General features: G+C 39.2%; 1 protein-coding gene and 3 pseudogenes across 1 annotated transcript; 2 read left to right on the top strand and 2 right to left on the bottom strand.

The window, feature by feature from the left end:
- Window positions 1–4,037: 4,037 nt before the first annotated feature.
- On the bottom strand, window positions 4,038–4,951 carry LOC131957083 (glutathione S-transferase 1-like; annotated as a pseudogene).
- A 10,019-nt stretch (window positions 4,952–14,970) lies between these two features.
- LOC131957084 (sodium-dependent phosphate transport protein 2B-like) lies at window positions 14,971–15,795 on the bottom strand. The gene has a single exon (XM_059321781.1). It carries the CDS (start codon window positions 15,793–15,795, stop codon window positions 14,971–14,973), a length of 825 nt encoding a protein of 274 aa, XP_059177764.1.
- A 5,912-nt stretch (window positions 15,796–21,707) lies between these two features.
- On the top strand, window positions 21,708–21,853 carry LOC131957094 (uncharacterized; annotated as a pseudogene).
- A 2,937-nt stretch (window positions 21,854–24,790) lies between these two features.
- LOC131957087 (uncharacterized) lies at window positions 24,791–24,926 on the top strand (annotated as a pseudogene).
- Window positions 24,927–25,157: the final 231 nt, after the last annotated feature.

Raw genomic sequence — 25,157 nt, forward strand, 5'->3', positions numbered from 1 at the left:
GTAGCTTGGTATTCTTCTCGGTATTAATATAATAGCTGTTTGATACTAGTGTTTACTAATTATAGCAGGGGTCTCCAAACTACGGCCCGCGGGCCGGATGCGGCCCGCGAAGTCCTCTCATCCGGCCCGCGGAGACCTTTTTGTCCAAGAAAAAATCGTTTGTTGGTGATGATGAGGAACTTTGCACAGAAAAATCAAAGACATGCCAGGAAGAAACTGGCCCCCAAACTGAAATTTGATAGTTAATGCGGCCCTCGGACTGAAAAGTTTGGAGACCCCTGCTTTAGAGTCGTCCTTTTGTGCAGGGTAACGTGCTTGTTTTACTGGACCTCCAATTCTCCTAACTTGCTAGTGATTTCCGTGAACTTACCACTCCACAAATGTTTGGTTGTCAAATCCAGGAACCTCTTCATAACGTTTGAGATCGTAGGGGCTCCGGAAGACCTTCAGAACTGACCGGTCCGAATTTTCCCTACATCACATCAATCTCTCTTAAAACGGGCTATAAACAACAAACAACAACAACAACAATTTCTCTAAAATTAGCGTTTCTGTTTAAACGTAAGCACTACACATATCAGCCAATCACTAATCAATTAAGAATTAAGATTCTCAATGTTTTTGAAAACCTAAGCGAAGCTAGGCAGCAGTTCTAATAGAATAGCGAGTGTTTATTGTTTCTATTTATTATTATATCGTTCATTACCGAGTGTTGCAGAAAAGCATTTTAATGAGTTCTGAAAACAAGATAATTAATAGTATGTGTGCATGGAGCCAATGGTTGTCGATCCTGATCCATTACATTTTGCTAACAAAAAAAACAAACAAATACGCTGAAGTGAGTTTACTAGCACAAGACCCGGTCTCCAAAGAATGTGTAATTAAGCTTCTTGGTATAAATATTACAGCTGGTTGAAACTAGTTACATTTGATTATTGGATTATTATTAAAAATTACTGGTAGTTGTAATTAATATTGTGTTATAAATGACCAAATGTTTTAAAGAACTGTTTAAAATTTATTTTTCTATAATTAATACTAAAGTCAGTTTACTTGTTTTTTGTTTCAAATATTATTACTACTTTTTTTACTTCTTTTTATCTTTTAATTTTATAATTACCTCCCTTGAAAAAAAAAACGTTGTTTGTTTTCTCCCCTGACAAAAAAAGTCCCACGAGCGAGTTACTTTCCAACAAACAAAAGACGACAGCTAACCGCTGTGAACTGTGTTACACCTTGGTGCACTCTCGGGACTAACACTAATAATCTGTGGGCATTTCACCCCCACTTCACCCCACCCCCGTCTCTCCCTAATTCTTCAGCAGGTCTTAACACCACAAAAAAAACCACCAATCGCTCTCTAGAGGGCATTCGCATGGGCAAACGGATCAGCGCGGCGTGAGTACACCCCAGTAGCACGTGCATCAATCATTGACCAGCCGGGTGAGAAACACAATCAGCGCGGCGGTAACAAGGTCGGTAACCGGATCTGTTTGACTCGTGGTAAGATAGCCGGACCCGGTAGACGGAATACTTAGTCGGACCTGTTAACCGGAACACTTAGTTAGCCTGAACACTTAGTAAACCAGATCATGGAGCTAGCCGGAACGCTGAGTTAGCCGCACCACTGGTTTAGCCGGACCAATAATTTAGCCGGAACACTTAGTAAACCAGATCACTTAGTTATCTGGACCACTGAGTTAGCGGGAATACAAAAGTTAGCCGGAATACTGAATTAGCCGGACCCGTAAGCCAGATCACTGATTTTTGCCGGACCACTGATTTTTCCGGAGCACTGCGTTAGCCGGAATACAGACTTTGCCGGACCGCTAAGCTGACCGCGCCACTGATTTAACCGGACCCTTGAAAACTAGACCATAATTAGCCCACTAGTAAACCGGACCACGGAACGAAATAACTTTTCTCTTAGCAGCCGTCACGTGATACCCGTCTCGCAGCATCAATCATGCATGTGTTCATAAGCCGTGGGCGCCATGTTTCTTGTCGTGACGTCACACGTCATGGAGGTAACCTTTGATCAAAATCCTCCCCCCCCCCTCTCCCTACCCAAACAAGAGAGTAGAGATGGCTTACAGTAATGTTATATAGGGATTATGGCCGAGCCTGAGGGAATGATCTGTTTCAGCTGTCTCTTATAGCTTCTTATTGTAACATTCAATAGTTGAACTCACTAGACGAACTGCATTCGTGTATAATTGAGCAAGATTGTATTACTGTAGTAAGTAAGAAACTAATAGATACTTAGCAGAGTTTAAGATTTCAATAAAATTCAATTCCCATTCAGGAAGTATTTTTATCAACTAACCAAAGTTTCACGGCGACTAGATGAAAGGTGTAGCCATACACAAAGGGCACACACACACAGACACACACACACATAGGCAAACACACAGACACACACAAAAATCAACATACTTTCATTTTATTGTATTTAGCCGACGCGACCTGAAACCCTATTTTGCTAATTAAGTCGAGATGTCTAACCAAGTCAAATTTACCTAATTGACTAGTTACTCGACATTAGACAATTCTCGTCCCGAACCATACACTTCACTTCCGTTCGCGCATGCGCCAAGATGGTCGTCAGTCGTAGGTAGAGCTCTTGATCCAAAGTCAACAAGTTTTTGACCAGATTTTTGTCGCGCGGTGTCCTAGGTCACCTCAGTGATGACGTGTCACACAATCTGATGACGTGTCACGCAATATGATGACGTTTCTTACACGAAGCTCGTGTGCACGGAATCACGTGAGAATCTCGCGTTTGATTTGTCTGACGTCACGTAACGGAACTTATAAGGTACCGAAAGAAATTTCGCTCGTACACACACACACACAATTATTTAATCTTCATGACCGGCGAGTGTGTTTTCGATATACCTGCATATTATAGCATTTCTATTTATGCCTTGCTTGTTCAAACCTCAAATCATTGTTTTGTGTCGTATGGGTGGCATTTCCGTTTTTAAAAAAAAATCAAATGGTTTGTTTTATTTATCAGGATAAATGGACTTGTACAGCATAGTTTAAGAAGAGAAACTTGAGAAGTTTTTTTTCAATTGTTTTAAACTTTAAACATTTAAATCAGTAATAGTAATTTGATGGTTTTACACAGCATCAAAGACACGAACATCAATTGCATATATAGTAATCAAATGGAGAAAATTAAATGGAATTAGTTTTTTTTTTCTTTTTTTTTTCTTTATTTTTTTGCCTCAGACATGTAATTTACAGCGTCAGTTGTGTGTGTTCGCTTTCGTATTACAGTTTTCATCATCGGCTTGTGAGGACTGATACAGATTTACAATAGTAATATTTCATTCTTACTTGTAGCCTGCTTTCATTCATTTAAAATGGTTTACTTATACATAGATCTAATACAAAACGGGATTTTTTTCCCCTCGGCCAGAGTTTCTTCCAGGCATCTCTTCGGGGGGGGGGGGGGGGGGGGGTCGAAGTCCTTCGAAAAAAATTTACCGCCCCCCCCCCAAACGAAATTAAATTTATATAATTTATATAGAAAATATATACTTTTAATAGTGTCTACCCCCCCACCCCGAAGAAAGTCTACCGCCCCCCCCCCCCCCGAAAATTTCAAGTGCCCCCCCCCCGGAGAAAAAAGTCTGGAAGAAACACTTCCCTCGGCGTGGTGGGTGAGGGGGGGGGACGGGGTGGAATTTGGGTTTTTAAGTAGAGCTGAAATTTATTTGTGATTACAGTGAATTAAAATGAAACGAATTTTAAGCAACCGGAAAAGTTATGTTATTACAACATGACACATCAAAGCAAACATTCTTCCCTTTCAAACATCTATGAGACTTCAGTAATTTTTTCTTTTTTTTTTCTCTACAAGATATTTATTTACATTTTACATTAATTTAAAGTTACATCAAATATGGATTGCTATTATTTACATAGACAGCCAATGTTAAGTTTGATTCAATAAACTTACTTCCATTAGCTGAATTTCACAACAATAAACCAATTAAGTGAATGAAATCAAATGTTGAATAAAATATTTATGCTACAATATACAATTGGAAAGTTTGTCAAATGTGATATTTTCAAATATTACCGCTGTGGAAATTTTCATTTTAAACATTATTAGCATCTTTAGACAGTTAAATTTAGTACAGATTTTTAAAATTGTATTTTTTTTATCTTAATTAAAAAAGATTACTTCTGTCAATTACATACAATTGTTTTAATAATGTGGCAAAATGTTAAGATGCCGATATTGTTGTTTTTTGTGTTACAAAGCCTTAATTTTTATAATGGACAGGTAATTTAAAAATCTTGAGGTTTCTATTCTGTATTAAAAAATAAGTCTTCTTTCTGTTTGCCAAATATGTATTTACATTAGCATTACTTTCAATTTTCTTAACTAACCCATCCACTAACGGATGTTTGGAAGTACTGAGGACTCCTCTGTCTATCATCACAGAGATTATATCATAGATGCAGAAGTCTGCAAGAGTTAACGTTGTACCAACACAATGTCCTGTTCCAGATTCTTTCAAAAGTTTTTCAAAAAAGTCTAAGTACTTGGGCACTTCTACTTCCTTGAGCTCTTTCTCAAGCTCACTCTTTTTAGCTTCATCTTTGTGAAACACAGCTGTTATTGCTACGGTTTGAAAGTCAACTCCCAGCTGAACTACTTGATCCACTTTTAACCCATCAAGATTACTTTTAGGATAAAATCCTGCTTCCTTGGCAATGTAAGCTGCTATTGCAAGGCTCTGGCCAAACATTTTGCCATCTATATTTAGTACTGGTAGTTGCCCAAAAGGCATTTTTGATTTCTCGGCGGGCCATCTCTGAAAAATGTATCTGATGTCCTCGTACTTGACGTCTGCTGCTGCCAGGATTAACCGTGTCACCTCAGCACTACCACTACATCGAAGTAGATAAGCTTGATGTTTTCTAGAGTCATTTTGATTTATATCAACCCTATTCATTCGAGATAGTCAATTTGCTATTAAAGACACCAGCCATCTTAAAGATAAAAAAATCACTCAGAAATAAAAACACGCAGTTGCGAAGGCAATTAGAAAGATAGCTTTTAAAAATTTCTTGGTATTAATAATATAGCTGGTTTATACTAGTGTTTGCTAATTATAGGATTAACATCTAACAATTACTAGGAGTTGTAATTAACATTTTGTTATTAATCACCTAGTTTTTAAATATTGTTCTTTTAATTTAATTTTTTATAATTAATTTTAACATTTGTTTACTTGTTTCTGTTTCAATATTTATTAATACTTTTTTTTTTCTTTTTATCGTTTAATTTTATAGTTACCCCCCCCCCCCCCCATTCAAAAAAAAATTATTGTTTGTTATTTCCCCTGACAAAAAAGTTCTACGTGCGAGATATTTTGACACAGCCAAAGACGAGATCAAACCGCTGTGAACTGTGTTACACCTTGGTGCACTCTCGGGAGTACCACCAACATTCTGTGTCACTTTTTCATTCCTTGTTGGGTGGGGTGGGGGGGGGGAGTGTGTGATGGAAACTAGTAAGGGGGAGTTGAATGTTTGGGTTATTTTGGTGGAGACTATTTTTGTATCGAGTTTAGATTTGGGAGATTTTAAGTGTCGAAGAGTTTAGTGTGGGAGAATTTAGTGTGGGAGAATTTAGTGTGGGAGAATTTAGTGTGGGAGAATTTAGTGTGGGAGAATTTATTGTGCGATAATTTAGTGTGAGAGAATTTAGTGTGGCAGAATTTAGTCTGAGAGTTTAGTGTGCGAGAATTTGTGTGGGTGAATTTAGTGTGCGAGAATTTATGTGGGTGAATTTAGTGTGCGAGAATTTATGTTGGTGAATTTAGTGGGGCAGAATTTAGTGTGTTTTTCCGGACCTCCAAATCTTCTAATTGGTCTTGATTTACGTGAACTTACCACTCCACAAATGTTTGGTTTTCAAATCCAGCAATTTCATTTTAAGCGAACCAGCATCAATTCTAAATGGCTCAATGTTGATCTCTTTTGTTTTTGTGTTGAGAGAGAATCTACTATGAACACCATAGAACTTGCATTTGTTTTGAATTGCTCAAATCTCTCAATTCTATCTAGATCTATCCTTTATTTTTTTTAATCTAATGCTGAAGTTATTCATGTTAATAGTAGCATAGGTTTCATCATAAAATTGTCTTCATATTATGTATCGAAATTAAGTAATTTATCTTCAACAACAACAAAAATAAATTAAAAATAAAATAAAAATAAAAAATACTTTCGAAACAATCGAATTCTTCAAGAAAAGGCGTATGCTGTGGTAGGCTGTGTTTTCCTTTCCTTGTAGTTTTGCATTTCGCTCGTTTAGTTTCTTTGAAATATTCACAAGGAACTTGCATGTTTCAATTCGGGATGGACAAGGTTATAAGAAGTAGGCCTTCATTAAAATAGGGAGTAACTACATATCCTAATATATAAAAGCCCATGTGCGCACTTCTCTCTCTCTCTCTCTCTCTCTCTGTCTCTCTGTCTCTATCTCTCTCTCTCTCTCTGTCCGCAAAATATTTTCGCAGAATTTTCAGCGATATATGGAGATCTTGATATGGGATTTGGTTGAAAATAATATGTTAGATGTTTTTAACGTACAAACACAATTTTATTTGAAGAAGAAAAAAAAGGGCGTATTCGAATGTAGTAAAACAGTTTTAATTATGCAACCGGAAAGTGTTTATAGTTGTGAAAAAGAACGCATGAAACAATGACGTTACCAATGTTTACACTAAGGAATGAGCACAGAATTAATGACGCCATCTTCCGAGTTTAGAATATAAAGAATCGAACTATTTCATTCAATTATTATTTTGATCTAAGGACGCTAAAAAATGTATACAATACAATTTTCTCGGCCTATACTTAAAAAAAAATATCTATTAGGATTCTAGATCTAGATCTAGATATTCTAGATCTTCTAGATCTAAATATTCTAGAACTTCTAGATCTAGAGATTCTAGATCTAGATGATCTAGATCTACGGAAAACTAGACTTAGACAGATCTAGACCCTACCTAGATCTAGAATGTATTCCAATAATAAATTTCTATACTAAACTATTTCAGGCCTTAATTACTTTATTGAAATCTTCGTGTTTATCTATGCAATTTGCTAATCGCTATAATATAAAAAGCAAAGTTATCGGGTGCCCGAGAGGGCACTTCCCGGCGCCGCAGGAGCTTCAAATTTGGCAGGATCCTGTCAAGGGGCGACAGAACACGGGGGGGGGGGGGGGCGGTGCTGGTTGGACGAAGGGTCGACGATGAGGGGGTCGAAACTGACCTCGACTGACCGGCGCCTTATATGAGTTATACATATATGAGCTATAAAAATGTCCCACGTTGAAACCTCTTCATAACTTTGTAGATCGTAGAAAACTCCGGAAGTCCTTTAGAAATGACCGGTCTGAATTTTCCCTACATCACATCAATCTCTCTGAAAACGGGCTATAAACAACAAACAACAACAACAACAATTTCTCTAAAATTAGCGTTACTGTTTAAACGTAAGACTACACATATCAGCCAATCAGTAATTAATTAAGCATTAAAATTCTCAATGTTTTGAAAACCTAAGCGAAGCTAGGCAGCATGCCTAGTTCTGATAGAATAGTGAGTGTTTATTGTTTATATTTATTATTATATCGTTCATTACCGAGTGATGCAGAAAAACATTTTCATGAGTTTTGGAAATAAGATAATTATTAATTTGCGTGCATGGAGCCGTAGGTTGCCGACCCGGATCCATTACATTTTTTTATTTTTTTTTAAATCTAATATATAAAGTTAAATTATTTTTTTTTTTTTTTGCAATTTAAAACAAATACATTAACATCAGCAAATTTTACATAGTTGAATTTATACATAATATATAAAATAAAAAGATAGTTACACAGACCATTTTTGACAGGTCTTTTTTTTAGGAGGGTACATTTGCGGGTGGGGGGAGAGGGGTGGGGTAGTCCATAACATTTACCTGCTAACAAAATATATATATATTTTAATATAATTCCTTACACGCAGTTCACTCCTAGGAGCTAGCTGTGTGGAAAGGTTGCATGTTTAAAATATACATAGTATACATAGTATTGCATACAATTATAGTTAAGCATGTCATACAATTTTGAGTTTCTATTATAACAAAACGTTTAAATTTTTAATTGACTACTTCTTTCCCTTCTGAACTGTGAAACTGTACTCTTTTACCTTATGGCTTTCTCTCTCCCTTTCTTTCTGAGACAAGAGATTTGAATGGTGAGCTAATACGTGATGATGAATGCTTTTTTTCTGGGAGGTTTTTATCACAAAAACAGCAGCTGAAGTTGGTTTCGCTGTTGTGTTTTTCCGTGTAGTGTCGATGTAAGTCATTGTGGGTTTTTGCATTATTACAGAAGTTGCATTGTTTGAGATAAGTGTGTTCTGTTCTTTCGTGATTTAGTACTTCCTTAACTGTTTGATACGAGCTGGGGCAGAAGCTGCATGTTAGGTGATCGTGGATTAGTTTCTCGATTTTTTTGGATTTAGTTATTTTTCCTTGTTCTGTGGGACTCGTTTGATATTTCCTTTTTGTTGACGAGGCGGTTTCTATTTCTGAATCCGGCTCTGTTGCTTCTGTCTCTGGGTCTTTTGCTGCGTCCTTGGTTGGAGAGTTTTGGATTTTGCTTGATGATGGAAGCTTGTGGTGCAGGTGGCGCAGTATTTTGTGCTGAAGGTTGGTCCTTGGGCGTTGACTCTGGGTTGAAAGCTTGGCATTGGTTGGACCAGTGTAGAGTTGAGGAGCAGAATTGGCACGCCTGCTTTCTTCCAGCAATTTCTATAAGAATGTTCAGTGATTTATTTCAACAATAGTTGAGTAGATTTTTTTTTAAAATGCTTTTATTTTCAATAAAACAATTGTCAAAATATTTAACCATCACTGGGGTTAAATTAATAATAATAAATTACATTTTAGATGATTAATATATGAGAAAAAAGGATGTATGACATAAAAATAAAAGGAACGTGTCGTATTTGACAATCTCAAGGTTTGTACAATGACATATGTGAATACAAGAGCAAATAAACCAAGAAAAAAACAAACTAAAAACACACACATATACTGTTTCGTTCAGACGGAACGTCTCAGTGAATCGGTGGGGTGGTTGATGCGTGACATTGCTGCTAAAAGGGGAGGTAACTTTCCCAATCTCATATGGAGAGAATAATATGGAAAAATGAACAAACAAAAAAAAAACTGTCTAATATCTTATTTAACATACACAGGAGATCAGTTAGTGGTAATATATTACATGAATGAAAGACATATGTTTGAAATATAAAGCTTGTAGTATTTGACAGTCTCAGAGTTGGTGTATTAATACAAATAAAAAAGGAAATGTTTTACATCTTTATGGTGATGTATCTTGCTGCTAGCAGTGAGCTGAAGGTCCTGTATGGAAACGCCAATAGATAGTACACTTTCACTGCTTTCAAAAGAAATGATTTAACAACATGCTATATTCTGTCTCAAAATTACATGGATGAACAACTTTACCATTAAATAAAAAAAAAAAAACAGTGCAGTAAAGGGGCGGGGCGAGATGTGTGTGAGTTGGTTGGGTAAGGCAGGCCAGGCAGCGCAATCATTGTTGCGTGACATGACTGCTAGAAGGGGAGATAAGTCTTCAAATTTTACGTAATGCAGTATTAGGGGTATCCAGCATTGGTGACAAGGAAGGGGGGGAGGGGGGGGACGAATCTCGTATGCATTGCTTTTTTTTTGGGGGGGGGTGATACACGCTTGAACAACAGATATTTAAAACTGTATGACAGTGTAAAAAAAAGGCAATTACAAAAGTTTTCAAATAAAATTCCTTAACAGCCACAATATGCTTAGAGTTACATGAATAAACTAGATTTAAGGGAAGAACGTTGATGAGGCGGGGAGGTGGAGGTGAAGGTAAAGGTTGGTTGGGTAAAATGACCAGGCAGCGAGATCATTGTTGCGTGACATGAATGCTGAGGGTGAGGGGCGGGTCGCGATGGTTGACGGGACACTGAGTGTGTGAGTTTAAGGCGAGCCAGGCGTAAGAGACTGTGTTGTGTGTGAACTGACTACTGAGGTGTTACTATTTATAGTGTGTGTTGGTATACTGTACTTGTCCAGTCGTCTGCTAAAATTTAAATCTAAAATCTGTCCCGTAAACTTACGGGGCTACCTGGTAACAGATATAAATTCAAGACTTTACTCAACTGATAGAAGCATTACTTAATCTTTAGTTTTCTTGGTATTAATATTACAGCTGGTTGATACTATTGGCAACATATTATTGGATTAGCAACTAACAATTACTGGGATTTGTGATTAACAATTTGTTATTAATCACCAAAAGTTTTAAATACTTTCCTTGTAATTTAATTTTTTATAATTAATCCTAACGTTTGTTTACTTGTTTTTTTTTTCAATATGTATTAATTCTTTTTCTTTTCTCTTTATGGTTTAATTATATAATTATCTCCTTTTAGAGAAAACATTGTTATTTCCCCTGACAAAAAAGTTCTACGCGCGTGATACTTTGACAGAAACAGGAGATGACAGCAAACCGCTGAGAATTGTGTTACACCTTGGTGCACTCTCGGGACTAACACTATTAATATGTGGGCATTTCACCCCCACTCCCACCCCCGCCTCTCCCTAATTCTTCAGCAGGTCTTGAGTACACCCCAGTAGCACGTGCATCAATCATTGACCAGCCGGGTGAGAAACACAATCAGCGCTGTGGTAACAAGGTCGGTAACCGGATCTGTTTGACACGTGGTAAGATAGCCGGACCCGGTAGTCGGAACACTTAGCCGGACCTGTTAGCCGGAACACTTAGTTAGCCGGAACATTTAGTGAACCGGATCACGGGGCTAGACGGACCACTGAGTTAGCCGGACCAACGATTTAACCGGACCAAATAGTAAGTTGGAATACTGGATTAGCCGGACCCATAAGCCGGACCACTGGGATAGCCAGAATACTAAATTAGCCGGACCACTAAGGTAGCCGGAACACCAAGTAAACAGAAGCATTGAGATAGTCGGTTCACTTATTTTGCCGGACCACTGAGTTAGCCGGACCACTGAGTTAGCCGGAACACCAAGTAAACCGAATCATGGAGAAAGCCGGTTCACTGTTATTTTTCCGGATCACTAAGTTAACCGGACCACTGAGTTTGCCTGACCACTAATGTAGCCGGACAACTGGGATAGCCGGAGGACTAAGTTAGCCGGACGACTGAGTGAGCCGGATTAATAAGTTAACTAGAACACTGAGTATCGGACCACTGATTTAACCGGACCCGTAAGCCAGATCACTGATTTTTGCCGGACCACTGATTTTGCCAGACCACTGCGTTAGCCGGAATACTGACTTAGCCGGATCGCTAAGCTAACGGCGCCACTGATTTAACCGGAACCTTGAAAACTAGACCATAATTAGCCCACTAGTAATCCGGACCACGGATTGAAATATCTGTTCTCTTAGCATGCGGAGTCGTTGTCGTCTGAAGTTTCGGTTCTTGTAGTCTCGATGCCTAGATGATGGTTGCCACCCTCGTCTATTTGAATGTTGTCTCGTTCGCGTACAAATTGGCTTTTGCAAGCCGAGGGTCCGTAAAGAGTGGTATTACACAGTCTGCAGACAGTTTTCCTTCCGTTTAGTTGAAGTAGTAGTAGTTGGTGGATTTCTCCACCGATTTCCACATCCAGATAGTGGGGGAGATCTTACAGAGGAGCGTTGGGGTGGAAATCGATGGCCCACTTGTCACCTTTCCCCATTCGGAGAGTTGTGACGTTCATGTCAGCTACGGCCAGTGTTCTCACGATCTGGTTGATTGTGTTTTCGGTGATTGTAGGGGGCACCCATTTTAAATGGCCCCTTTGTCCGTTCTTTTCTGCGTAGAGTAGAAGCAGGCTCTTGCAATAATCGGAATGTTCGAGGAGCTCGTACATATATAAATATATTTTTTTTTAAAAGTTTAATAGTCTTCCTTCCACACAGTTCACTCCTGTAGAGCCAGGAGCCAGCTTTGTGGAGAGGTTGCATGAACATGATAAAATAGATACAATACATAGCATTGCATAAAGAGAAAAATGTACAATGTAATTTTCTTGATTTTCCTTCTGTTTTCTTGGTTCCATTTTTCCATGTTCCTTGATTTCATTTTCCCATGTTCTTCTGATTTCTTGTTTTTCATTTCCGGATTCTTAACATATAACATAAAGTACAGGAAAATGCATGATCGCTTCTCGTAGTTCTTGGCCTTTGTTCTTGCGCGTATAAACTATCTTGATTAGGTTGTGGTTGACTCTTGGTTGGTAGATGTAGTTCGAGAGTATCAGTGAGGGATGTTCCGTTGATAAAGGGATGAGTTTGATGTCATGGCGTTGATGGTAGAGTTGAATCGATGAGGTATGATGAGTTGGTGAAGCGGCGAGTCTCGTGTATTGTCTTTGATAGTAGTATTGTTCGATGGAATGGAGCTTGGAGAGAGTGGCGGAGTTGTGTCGTAGTCTAGTAATTGAGGTGGGTGATGTTTCGATGAAGGGCGATGTGTCGATGAAGAGTGATGTTTTCCTGATATGCTGGGTCGAGGATTGTAGATATGAAGACTTTGAGCTTGGTCAGGTAGTTGAGATGAGTAGAGTGGAGTTATTGACGAGTGTTTATTTTGGGTAAGTTGAGTTGGTATTGAGAAATGGTTAGTTCATTTGCTGGTAATTGACGGAAGCCTCCCACCTAAATCATCTCTAGTCTAGTTTAATTTTTTTTTTTTCTTTCGTCTGGCGTTTAATAGACTTCCTCACTTGCTGTCTACCCCAGCTCTAAAGGGGAGACAGCAAGAGTAGGTTACATGAGCATATACATACATGAAATATTATACACATTTAAACAATTTAATCCTTGCTTGTCGTATTTTCCATATTTTCCTGTTTCATTGATTCACTTATTTTCACTTCCGGTTTCTTGGTTTCTTTTAAAATAACATAACGTACATGACAAAACATGATCGCTTATCGTCCTTTGGCCTTGCTTCTTGCGAGTGATACAATCTTGGTTGGGTAGTGGTTGATTCTTAGTTGGTAGTTGTACTTTGAGAGAGCGAGTTTGGTGTCTTGTCGTTGATGGTGGAGTTGATCGAATGGTGTAGAACTTGGAGAGGGTGGTTGAGGTAGTGTCCTTGCGTTGAAGTATGGTTTTTCCTAGGTTGGTTGAGAGATCGTTCGAAGTGAGTTGCTTTGAAATATTGTTCATTGTGGTTTTGAAGAGGAGTGAAGTTGTGACGTAGTCGAGTAATTGAGTTGGGCGAAATGACGTTTAAGAATGAAGTTTTGCTGATGTTGCTGAGTCGAGGATTTTGAGCTTGGTGAAGTAGTTCAAGTGGTCGAAGTGAAGCTGTTGACGATTATTTATTTAAGGTAAGTTGAGTAGTTGGTCTTTGAGAGACGGTTAATTGATTTGCTAGTGTTTGATGGAAGCCTCCCACCTAAGATTTCTCCTAGGTGGGTGTCGTCAGAGTGGTAGTGAGTTTGTTGTGAGCGAGGTAGTTGTGTTTGCTAGCGATTGTGACGGACCTCCCATCTAAGATTTCTCCTAGGTGGGTGTCGTCAGGCTGAAAAAAATAGAAGATTGAAAGTTAGCCACTCGTACATTTGAAGCCACCCAATACAAGTACTGGGTGACTCATCTCGAGGGCATGTGCACGTCGAGGGATGTGTGGGAGCAACCCCACAGCGGTCGTTGGCGAGATTTGCGTGAATTAGAGTAGTAGATTTGACCGCCTCTCGACCCCGGCAGCCAGCCCTAAGGGGGGCTGACCAACCAAATGACTAAGATCCATGTAGATCAGGGGTCGGCAACCTTTTGAGACGGAAGAGCCAAAAGTTACAATTTACAAAATCTCAGTTTATAAAGAGCCACTTACATTTTTGTCAATATTATAGTATTTGATTAGGATTAGGTAAATGAATTGAAAATAAATGGGTTTAAGTATGAAATAATATTTATTCTATGCATGTTTCGCACAAAACATATTAAATTATGTTAGCTAGCTCTGCTAGGATAGAAAACCAAATTATATAACTATAGCACTATCCCTACCCAATTTAGAAGCTAATATTAATAACTAAAACCTATGTCACTCAAATCAAATTAATTCACTCTGACTCATAAAAAAATGCCTTCTGAATAAAAAAACAATTAGGCTACTATTGAAAATGTTCGGAAAAAAAGTGTGCACTTCGGTAGTGGAAATCATGGAACCATTGCCAAGGGGCTGGAACAGTTGTGGAACTGGTAAGCAGCTGCCAGCTGTCTGTATGCGCTCTGCTCCACCTGATGTAGATCCATAACAGATACTGCACTTTGATCTTAGCCTAAAGCCCGAGAGGCGTGGACTTAAATAGCAAATACAAAATTGTAACATTAACGACCCCTATTCGACCGATATTAAAAATGTTTCTTGGTATTAATATTAAAGCTGGTTGATATATGGGATTTCTATATATCCGATTAACAACTAACGATTGCTAAGAGATGTAATTAACATTTTGTTATTAATCTCCAAAGGTTTTAAATACTTTTTTTTTAAATATAATTTTCTATAATTTATACTAACGTTTGTTTACTTATTTTTGCTTAAAAATATATTTTTATTTTTTCCAATATCTTTTTATAGTTTAAATTTATAACTACCTCCCTTGGAAAGAACTCAATATTTGTTTTTTCCCTTAACAAAAAAGTTCCACGCGCGTGATATTTTGACAGATACAGAAGACAAGTATTTTATATATTTTTTAAAAATTACCAGAAAATATTTATATAATATTTCACATTAAAAATGTCTGTTATAAATATGAACACCATTATAGAATAAATAGGTTTTCAATAATAGAACTTTGTAAACAATGTCACGCGGTCATACTAAAGTCGCGTGCTGGACTCTCCGTTAGGTTGTCTGTCTGACGTGGCCCCAGTGTCTGTCTTCTCGGTAGAGTCTGTCTGGAACCGCTTGCAGAAGAAGACTTTCTGCATGGCGCGATCATAGGGTTCTAAAGACCGTAGCGGCTGGGGTAGGAACATCCAGTCTTGGAGCTTTCTGGGCAGGCTCTGGGGACGTTTAGCCTGCAGGCATTTGATGACGCCGATGATGATGAAGAGAAGGCAGACGGGCCCGAGGACGCCGAGGAGGACGTACCAGCCCGGGATGGAGAGAGCGAAGACTAGGGCGGGGAAGAGGAAGAACATAAGGAGGATGTAGACGATGGCGAACCAGCGGTACTCGGCCGTGCAGTTGCCTAGAAATTTGGCAAGCGGAATGGGGAAGCGGAGGTAGGGGATGGGGTAGAACAGGAGGATGCCGGTGATGTTGAAGAAGAGGTGGCAGAAGGCTGCTTGTAACGCGTTTCTGAGGCCGTCCGTGTTGGCTAAGGCTGAGAGAATCGCCGTGGTCGTGGTGCCGATGTTTGACCCCAGGGTCAAAGGGTACATCCGGTCGAGTTCGATGACCCCGATGCCGACGAGCGGGGTGAGGGTGGAGGTGAAGATGGAGGAGCTATGGACGATGATGGTCAACCCGGCGCCGATGATGATGGCGAGGTATCGAGTGAGGTAGCCCAGCGGTCCGGGAAAGTCCGCGTAGATGAATTTTTTTATGATGAGAGCGATGGGGCCTTGGAGAAGGGAGTGCAGCAGTTTGACAATGGCGACCAGACACAGGCAGAGAATGGTAAGGGAGATAACCAGCATGATTGCTCCAATAGAAAAACGGCTGTGGAGTTTCTACGGAAGGTGTGCCATCTATGTTTGGGTCAAGATCGGGGTTTCAGAAAACAGCAAACGATTTAGGTCCCTAACCAAGGGGAATCCATTGCATGATTCACTTGTACGCCCTCGCCAACAAGACTCTTCCGACTCCATTGCTAACGCTAATGAAAGTCGTAACTTATATTAAAATCTGGAGCCCTAAACATCGTCTTTTTAAAGAACTGTGCAAAGATATGAATAAAGATCACGAGGCTATTCTTTTCTACAATACAGTACGCTGGCTACGCTATTATCTCTTTTCATGATTATCAAAGCTGCAAAGTTGGCGAAGAAAAATAAATCTTGAAAACATTGCCATGTTTGGTGATTATGATTGTGAGGTAAATATAAATTTGAAAGAGCAGATTTCTGGGCATCTTGAATCTCTTGGCATCGAACTGCGGCGTTACCCCTGAGCTGAAAGAAGAAGAATCTGCATTGACACGTTACCCATCCTCTGTTTCCCCTGATGTTGCGAGCATTCCCAATGAATTACAAGATGGATTCTTAAATGTGCGGAATGATTCCCAGTCAGATGAAAAACTGCTCACACAATTTGGTGTAGTATGCACCATTCATATCCAAACGTGAAATTGATTGCCTTTTGAGTTTTAGTTCCTTTTGTGTCCATATATCTTTGCGAGAATAAATTTTCATCACTTCTACAATTAAAAACAAACAAAGAAATAAATTAAATGTTAAGAATGATGTTAACAAAACCTCAACCGCGAATGTCTAGGCTATTTAATAGCATGCAGTTTTACTCATCGTATAAAAACAGTTATCAATAATAATTCACATTGAAAGTCTACTAGAAAATCAATTTTAGTACTGATTAATTTCCTTACTAATTTCGACTTTTTAATTCTATGGGTGTCGCAGGTCACTTAATTTTTATAAAAGGGGTTCGCCACTAGAAAAAGGTTGGGAATCACTGCTGTAGATAGTACGGACACCACGCAAACCATCAGCTGGCCTGTGTCAACACCCGTAACAGATACTTATTCAAATGAAACTGTAAATGTTCTTCAAAGTGGGAGAAAAACCGGTGATGTGTCACAAAAGGAGAGCCATGTACCTGTAAGTACACTCTTCAAAAAAATCACGCTTTCGGGGACCGCACCTGGGCGGCATCCCAAAAACACGCTATGTGTGTTGATTAAAGGAAAAAAAGAACGTTGAATCCACGAATTCATATTAGAGGACCTATTTACGTGTAAACTGAACGTAAATCGTTCTCAAATTCTTAATGTCTACAACTTGGGGAAACCAAGTGAATGGTTTATCTCTCTCAAATCAGATGAAATCTACAACTCTCTACATTTGGCAGTGATATGTCAACATTCGGATTATTGTAGCAGCATTTTGCTGCTGCATGTGTACAAAAACGGTCAGAGGGGTCACCCAAAATGGGTACCCCCTACCATTACCCCGAATATGATCAACAAAATTATGATTGAAATATCAGAACCAGACACAATAGTTTCAACTCTTAAAATCGGGAAGAGTGATATGTGGGCAGTCGATTTATGCCCAAACGTTCCTTTAAAGGATTTACCCCATTACATTGATCTTGAGATCGGTGGGGAAACTTACACCTTGTTACTACAACTGAAGGTAGGAAATCTATATGCCCCCTGTGTAGCACGACCAAACACGGGCCGGCCACTTGCCGAAGCTTGTATGTAAGGGAAAGAGACAATATATCATAGACGACGATGGCAACTATTTTGACAATGATCAACTTTTAGATGACAGAGAATATGCATCAGTCGTCGCCACAGAAATCGAGCCAGCCCAAGAACCAGCCACAGCCATAGCTCCAACCACAGAAGGAGAATAGACATAAGACAACAGTTCAGGGAAGAAGAAACAAGCCTTTAAGAAAAAATAAAAAAGATAGTGCACGAAGCAAAGAAAATGAACACATTATTGAAACTGATACTATCCAGAGCCCTACACGGCCAACCCCAACACGCCCAGCCCCAAAGGACTTTAATTTCGTGGAAGACAACCTAGACATTGTAGAACCAAAAAAATCAATCGATACCGCTTAACCGCAGACAAACCACACGCCTACTAAATCAACAACATTAAAACATCCTTCAAACTAGTCTACACATGCATAGCACGATATCCACACACCTTACAAACCACTCACTGATGTAATACATTTGGGAATAGATTCCGATAAGACAGAATTTACGCCACACTGAGCATGAAAATCAACAAAGTAAAACACCTATTCTCAACACTACAGTTTAGCGACCATACAGTAGTTCTGACAACTTTAAACAACGAACAAACACAAAACAAACCAAAACACAACACCTACTTGAAACTCAATAATTCACTATTTTTAGACGAGCGCTATACAAAAGCATAAAAGACGTAATACAATTTTACACAAAGTCATCACCAAAATCGAACAAAATCCAACATTGGGACGATTTTAAATAAGACATTAAGCGAATATCAATTCAATATGCTTGTAGCATTAGTAGCGTTAGGGACCACATAGAAACTAAACTAGATAAAAAAAAAATTAAGTATGCTTTAGGGAAAAAAACATTAACAAAGAACAAATAGACTCAATAGAAACAGAACTTTCGAAAATACAAGAATATAAATATAGGGGGAGACAAATCAGAAGCAAAACAGAGCAGATAGGCTCGGAAAACCAAACACACCACACTCTCATACTAGAACAAAGCATACAAAGATCAAAACAAATCAAACAAATAATGGATGAAAACAACCAAGAAACGGCTGACCCAAGAACGATTTTAAAATCGACCCGTGCTTTTTATTTAACTTATCTTCATAATCTTTTCCGCTTCGTGCCCAATACACAAATGGCAGATGAAGTAAAGATCGTGTTTCAATCACCTCGACATACAGGGAGATAATGTGGTCAGTACTAAGCCGATCCACCTTAGTTACCTAAGATGCGCCAGGTACCCATCAGAGCTGGGTGAACTCACGGAGCCCAACAGAACTGAGCCCGGAACTCGAGACATTCGGACTAGCAGAAGAAAGCTTTGTGTTTAGTATTATAGCTTTAAAAGTGTACTCTTACTTTTGTAATTTAGCGCTTGTGAAAGCTCGTTAATATATAGGGTATAAGACATGTTTTTTCCCTACTATTTAGTCTTAGATGAAGAAATAAATAAAGCACCGTTATACAAATGACACAATCCGTCAAATTGTCACATGATCCGGAGGTCGATTAATCCTTATCTAGAAGGACAACTTCCCCACCCTCCCCCCACTAATCCAAACACCCCCACCCAACTTACCCACAGTAAACCCAATCACACCCACTGTAGATTTATTTATATACACACAAACACTCAAATAGTTTCCCTTGCCTACACTACAAAACCACACAATCATTTCTCCCACACTCAATTCCCACACACAAAATTCACCCGCACTAAATTTCTCCACACTAAATTCCCACACACTAAATTCTCCCGCACTAAATTCTCCAACACTAAATTCCCCACACGAAATTCCCCCACACTAAATTCCCCAAATCTAAATTCCCACACACAAAATTTTCTCGCACTAAAATCTCCCACACTAGATTCCCCCACACTTAATGCTCTCACACTAAATTATCCCGCACTAAATTCTCCTACAATAAATCCTCCAAAACTAAAAATCTCCCAAATCTAAACTCGATACAAAAATAATCTCCACCAAAATCGCACAAACATTCAATTCCCCCATACTAGACTACATCACACCCTCACCCCCCCCCACCACCCCACCCTACATGGAACTAAAAACTGACACAGAATATTAGTGTTAGTCCCGAGAGTGCACCAAGGTGTAACACAGTTCACAGCGGTTTGCTGTCGTCTTTTGTTTGTGTGAAAGTATCTCGCGCGTGGAGCTTTTTTGTCAGGGGAGAAAATAAAACAATGTTGTTTTGAACGGAAGATAATTATAAAATTAAACGATAAAAATAAGAGAATAAAGTATTAATACATTTTTAAACACAAACACATAAACAGACATCAGTATTAATTGTATACAAATACATTTATAAAAGCTTGTTCAAAACATTTGGTGATTAATCACACAATGTTAATTACAACTCCGAGAAATTGTCAAAGATAATCCAACAATGAAATGTAACGAGTGTCAACCAGACGTAATATCAATACCAAGAAGATTAATTTAAGCAACTCTAGATACATGACCAAGGGACACCGGTGTCCCACATTTTCAAATCATCTGGTTTCTCTTCACATCGAGTAAATCTTTCGCCTTTTACTAAAGATTTACCTCGAGTAAATCTCCATGTCATCCCCTAGCCTGATGACCTATGCAAAAATTGTCGAAACCAGCAGAGGGGTTGCGCCCTCGAATGTTCCCCCTGGGTCGAGAGACTTGGGGAGGAGCCACCCGGACTACGGTTCGGGTGGCTTAATGAAATCCAGGGCCCAACCCTTTTCAGCTACAAGTTCAACCAGACTTGTTTCCCAGCCAACCGAACACAGTCATGCAAGTTGAAATTCAGACAAATGGACACCCAAACCTTAGAGGGCATATCATCAGGAAACTGATTAGCCCTCACCAAATTCTACTAATGAATTACGGCCGCAGCGATACTTGGTACTTCTCGTCTGACAAATTCAACGTAGCAACAATGGACAAAACGAGTAAACAACATGGGCCCTACACTCTGCACTTTACGATTTATCACAAAGACAAAGTCAATGGTACCCTCAGGTGGGTCCCGCCAACTTTAGGAAACGACGCCCTACTAAAAGCGCTAAGAATCATCAGCAAAAAAGAGCCAACAGTGAACAACATTCCTTTCACAAACAACCGCAGCTTCACCATATTCTCAGACACACCGAGCATCATACCACACTACATCAAATTCAATTACAAAAACAGACCGGTCAACATACTCGTGGCCATACCAGGCAGACGTCAAGCTTGTCAATCATGCGACTCAACTCAACACTGGACAAGCCAATGCCTCCTATCCCCACAAATAGCTGAACCAGAGCCAATTAGAATCACACCCCCTCCGCAGCAGCCAACAGCATCCCAAAATCAAACGAACCAACAAGTTGAACCAACCGCAAAACCCAATGATCAACTCACAACACAGGATACAGCAAAAACTGCACCAACACAACTCGTGCTCCCAATAGCACCTTCAAACTCATCAGGGAAAGCAACAACCCCAAGCACAACTGCAGCTCAAACCCCAACCAAGAACTCACCAATATCTCAAAACAAAGAAATAAAAAACCCAACTGCTGGAATAGACCACGGCCCGTCATCGAAGAGGAAGAGTGAAAATAGCCCTACGGAACAAGGAAAAAAAAACTAAAGAACAAAAATGCGAGGAGGAATCTTATTACGACTGTGACTACTGTACTGAATATTTCCCAACAGGGAAGGAAGCGATACAACACGAGAACGCAATACATACGGAGCTTAAACGTTGCACCATCTGCAAAGACCAAAAAATACACAATAACATAGGAACCCACTATCGGACTTTTCACAAAAATGCAACCGTCAAACAGTGCATCCCATGCGAAATATACCTCACCGAAGAAGGCATGAAGTCGCACATGGCGCACCATCACCCGATGTCTTAATTAGAAACAATTTTAGACGTTTTGTTTAGTATAAAATTTGACATGCTTAATCTAAGAATTTTGAATATAACATATATTAGACGTTTTGTAAAACTTGTCAAATATAATACTACATTTATAAAAAAAAAAATTCAGCGTATTTACTGCGAACTTTGCCAAAAATTACTCTCTTTAAAGAAAACGGTCCTACTTCTCGGTTGCACAAATTATTTAATATCTGATGACGCTTCTCGGCCTTTTGGCTAAGATCAAAGTGAAGTATCTGTTATGAGTCTACATAAATCTTAGCCATTGGTTGGTCAGCCCTTCCTAGGGCTGGCTGTCGGGGTCGAGAGGCGGTCAATCTACTACTCAACTCACCAAGCAATCAATTGCAAATCTTGCCAACGATCGCCGTGGGGTTGCGCCCACACATCCCTCGAAGTGCACATGCCCTCGAGATGAGTCACCCAGTACTTGTATTGGGTGTCTTCAATATACGAGTGGCTAATCTTCAATTTTCTATTTTTTCAGACTGACGACACCCACCTAGGAGAAATCTTAGGTGGGAGGCTTCAGTCAAACACTAGCAAATCAACTAACCATCTCTCAAAGATCAACTACTAAACTTACCTAAAATAAACACTCGTCAACATCCCTCAAAGATCAACTACTAAACTTACCTAAAATAAACACTCGTCAACATCCCTCAAAGATCAACTACTAAACTTACCTAAAATAAACACTCGTCAACATCCCTCAAAGATCAACTACTAAACTTACCTAAAATAAACACTCGTCAACATCCCTCAAAGATCAACTACTAAACTTACCTAAAATAAACACTCGTCAACATCCCTCAAAGATCAACTACTAAACTTACCTAAAATAAACACTCGTCAACATCCCTCAAAGATCAACTACTAAACTTACCTAAAATAAACACTCGTCAACATCTCTCAAAGATCAACTACTAAACTTACCTAAAATAAACACTCGTCAACATCCCTCAAAGATCAACTACTAAACTTACCTAAAATAAACACTCGTCAACATCCCTCAAAGATCAACTACTAAACTTACCTAAAATAAACACTCGTCAACATCCCTCAAAGCTCAACTACTCAAATAACTTCACGATTAACTGTCAAATCTAGACTTTGGGCACATGTTACTGTCTAATCTAGACTTTGGGCACATGTAACTGTCAAATCTAGACTTTGGGCACATGTAACTGTCTAATCTAGACGTTGGGCACATGTTACTGTCTAATCTAGACTTTGGGCACATGTAAATGTCTAATCTAAACTTTGGGCACATGTAACTGTCTAATCTAGACTTTGGGCACATGCAACTGTCAAATCTAGACTTTGGGCACATGTTACTGTCAAATCTAGACTTTGGGCACATGTAACTGTCTAATCTAGACTTTGGGCACATGTTACTGTCAAATCTAGACTTTGAGCACATATAGCTGTCTAATCTAGACTTTGGGCACATGTTACTGTCTAATCTAGACTTTGAGCACATATAGCTGTCAAATCTAGACTTTTGCCACACATACCAGCTAATCAACTCAACATCTCTCAAAGATCAACTACGCAAAACTCTCTCATCTACGATCCACAATTAGTTCGATATCAACAACTTCACGATTAGTCTGACGACACCCACCTATGAGAAATCTTAAGTGGGAGGTTCCGTCACAACCACCATCAAGTCAACTCGACATCCCTCACAGATCAACTACTCAAACAACTTCACGAGTACTCACCTCTCATAAAATAAACACTCGTCAACCGCCTCACTTCGCCCATTTCAACTACTCGACCAAGCTTTCGACTACTTCACCACTCTCAAATTCTTCTCATCCACAATCCTCGTCACAGCAATATTACGAAAAATAAACATTCCTCAAAAACATTATTTCGCCCACTTCACCTACTTGAGGCTGATTAAACCACACCCAGAAGGACAACTCCACCCCACCCCTCCCCACTAATCCAAACACCCCCACTCAACTTACCCACAGTAAACTTTGATTTATTTATATATACACACCCTATTGATTTCCTTAGTCTACACTACAACACCACATAATCATTTCTCCCACACTAAATTCTCCCACACTAAATTCTCGCACACTAAATTCTCTCACACTAAATTCTCCCACACTAAATTCTCGCACACTAAATTCTCGCACACTAAATTCTCCCACACTAAATTCTCCCACACTAAATTCTCCCTCGCTAAATGCTCTCACACTAAATTATCCCCCACTAAATTCTCCCACAATAAATTCTCCAAAACTAAAAATCTCACAAATCTAAAGTTGATACAAAAATAGTCTCCACCATAATCACCCAAACATTCAATTCCCCCACACTAGATTCCATCACACCCCCCCCCCCCCTCACCCCACGTGAAACTAAACATTGACACAGAATATCAGTGTTAGTCCCGAGAGTGCACCAAGGTATCAGAGGTCATCCATATATGACGTCACGCTTTTTTTTGACGATTTTCACCTCCTCCCCTCCGTCACACGTCGTCACAAAAAGCCAGACCTCCCCCCCCTCCCCGCTAAAATGACGTCACACCTCGACCTACATCCCCCCTCAAAATTGCAGTTGAATTTTTTTAAAACAATATTTTTCCAAAATCTTGTCTAGACTATTACAATTTATTAAAACAGTTATCTGAAACGCGTAATAACGTCTAAAATTCGTTTTCTAACATTGCTTTTTTAGAATGCAAAAATGTGACGTCGCAACATCTGAACCCCCCCCCCCTTCCCCCTCATCACACATCGTCACAAAATTACGGACCCCCCCCCCCTCCACCCTACGAGTGTGACGTCATTTATTGATGACCCCTAACACAGTTCACAGCGGTTTGCTGTCTTCTTCTGTTTCTGTAAAAATATCTCGCGCCTAGAACTTTTTATGTCAGGGGAAGTAACAAACAATATTTGTTTTCATAGGGCGGTAATTATAAAATTAAACGATAAAAAGAAATAAAAAAGAAATAATATAAATTGAAACAAAAACAAGTAAACAAACGTTGAAATTAATTATAAAAAATTAAACTAAAAGAAAATAATCTAAAATCTTTGGTGATTAATAAAAAATGGTTAATTAAAACTCCTAGTAATTGTTAGATGTTAATCCTATAATTAATAAACACTAGTATCAATTTTCTATAATATTTATACCAAGAAGATTTTTAACTTACGTTTAATTTCCAGCAAAACTTTGTGTTCTTATATCTGCTTTACAGCGTTTCTTGCTGCGTGCTTTTTTTTTATTCGCGTACCGTCCCAGAGTGACGCTTCTCGGCCTTTTGGCTAAGATCAAAGTGTAGTATCTGTTATGGATCTACACGGATCTTAGCCATTTGGTTGGTCAGCCCTTTTTAGGGCTGGCTACCGGGGTCGAGAGGCGGTCAAATCTACTACTCTAACTCACGCAAATCTCGCCAACGACCGCTGTGGGGTTGCTCCCACACATCCCTCGAACGCACACGCTCTCGAGATGAGTCACCCAGTACTTGTATTGGGTGGCTTCAAATGTACGAGTGGCTAACTTTTCAATCTTCTATTTTTCAGCCTGACGACACCCATCTAGGAGAAATCTTAGGTGGGAGGTCTGTCTATCGCCAACAAATCGAACTCATCTACTACGTCAAACGCAA

This window comes from Physella acuta, unplaced genomic scaffold (genome assembly GCF_028476545.2).
Source record: "Physella acuta isolate Inbredline_101_S28 unplaced genomic scaffold, ASM2847654v3 ptg001205l, whole genome shotgun sequence".
In the NCBI taxonomy this organism is placed as follows: Eukaryota; Metazoa; Mollusca; class Gastropoda; family Physidae; genus Physella; species Physella acuta.

Excerpts from the sequence above, each read along its gene's own strand:
- LOC131957084 (XM_059321781.1), bottom strand. The coding sequence starts at position 15,795 with ATGCTGGTTATCTCCCTTACCATTCTCTGCCTGTGTCTGGTCGCCATT.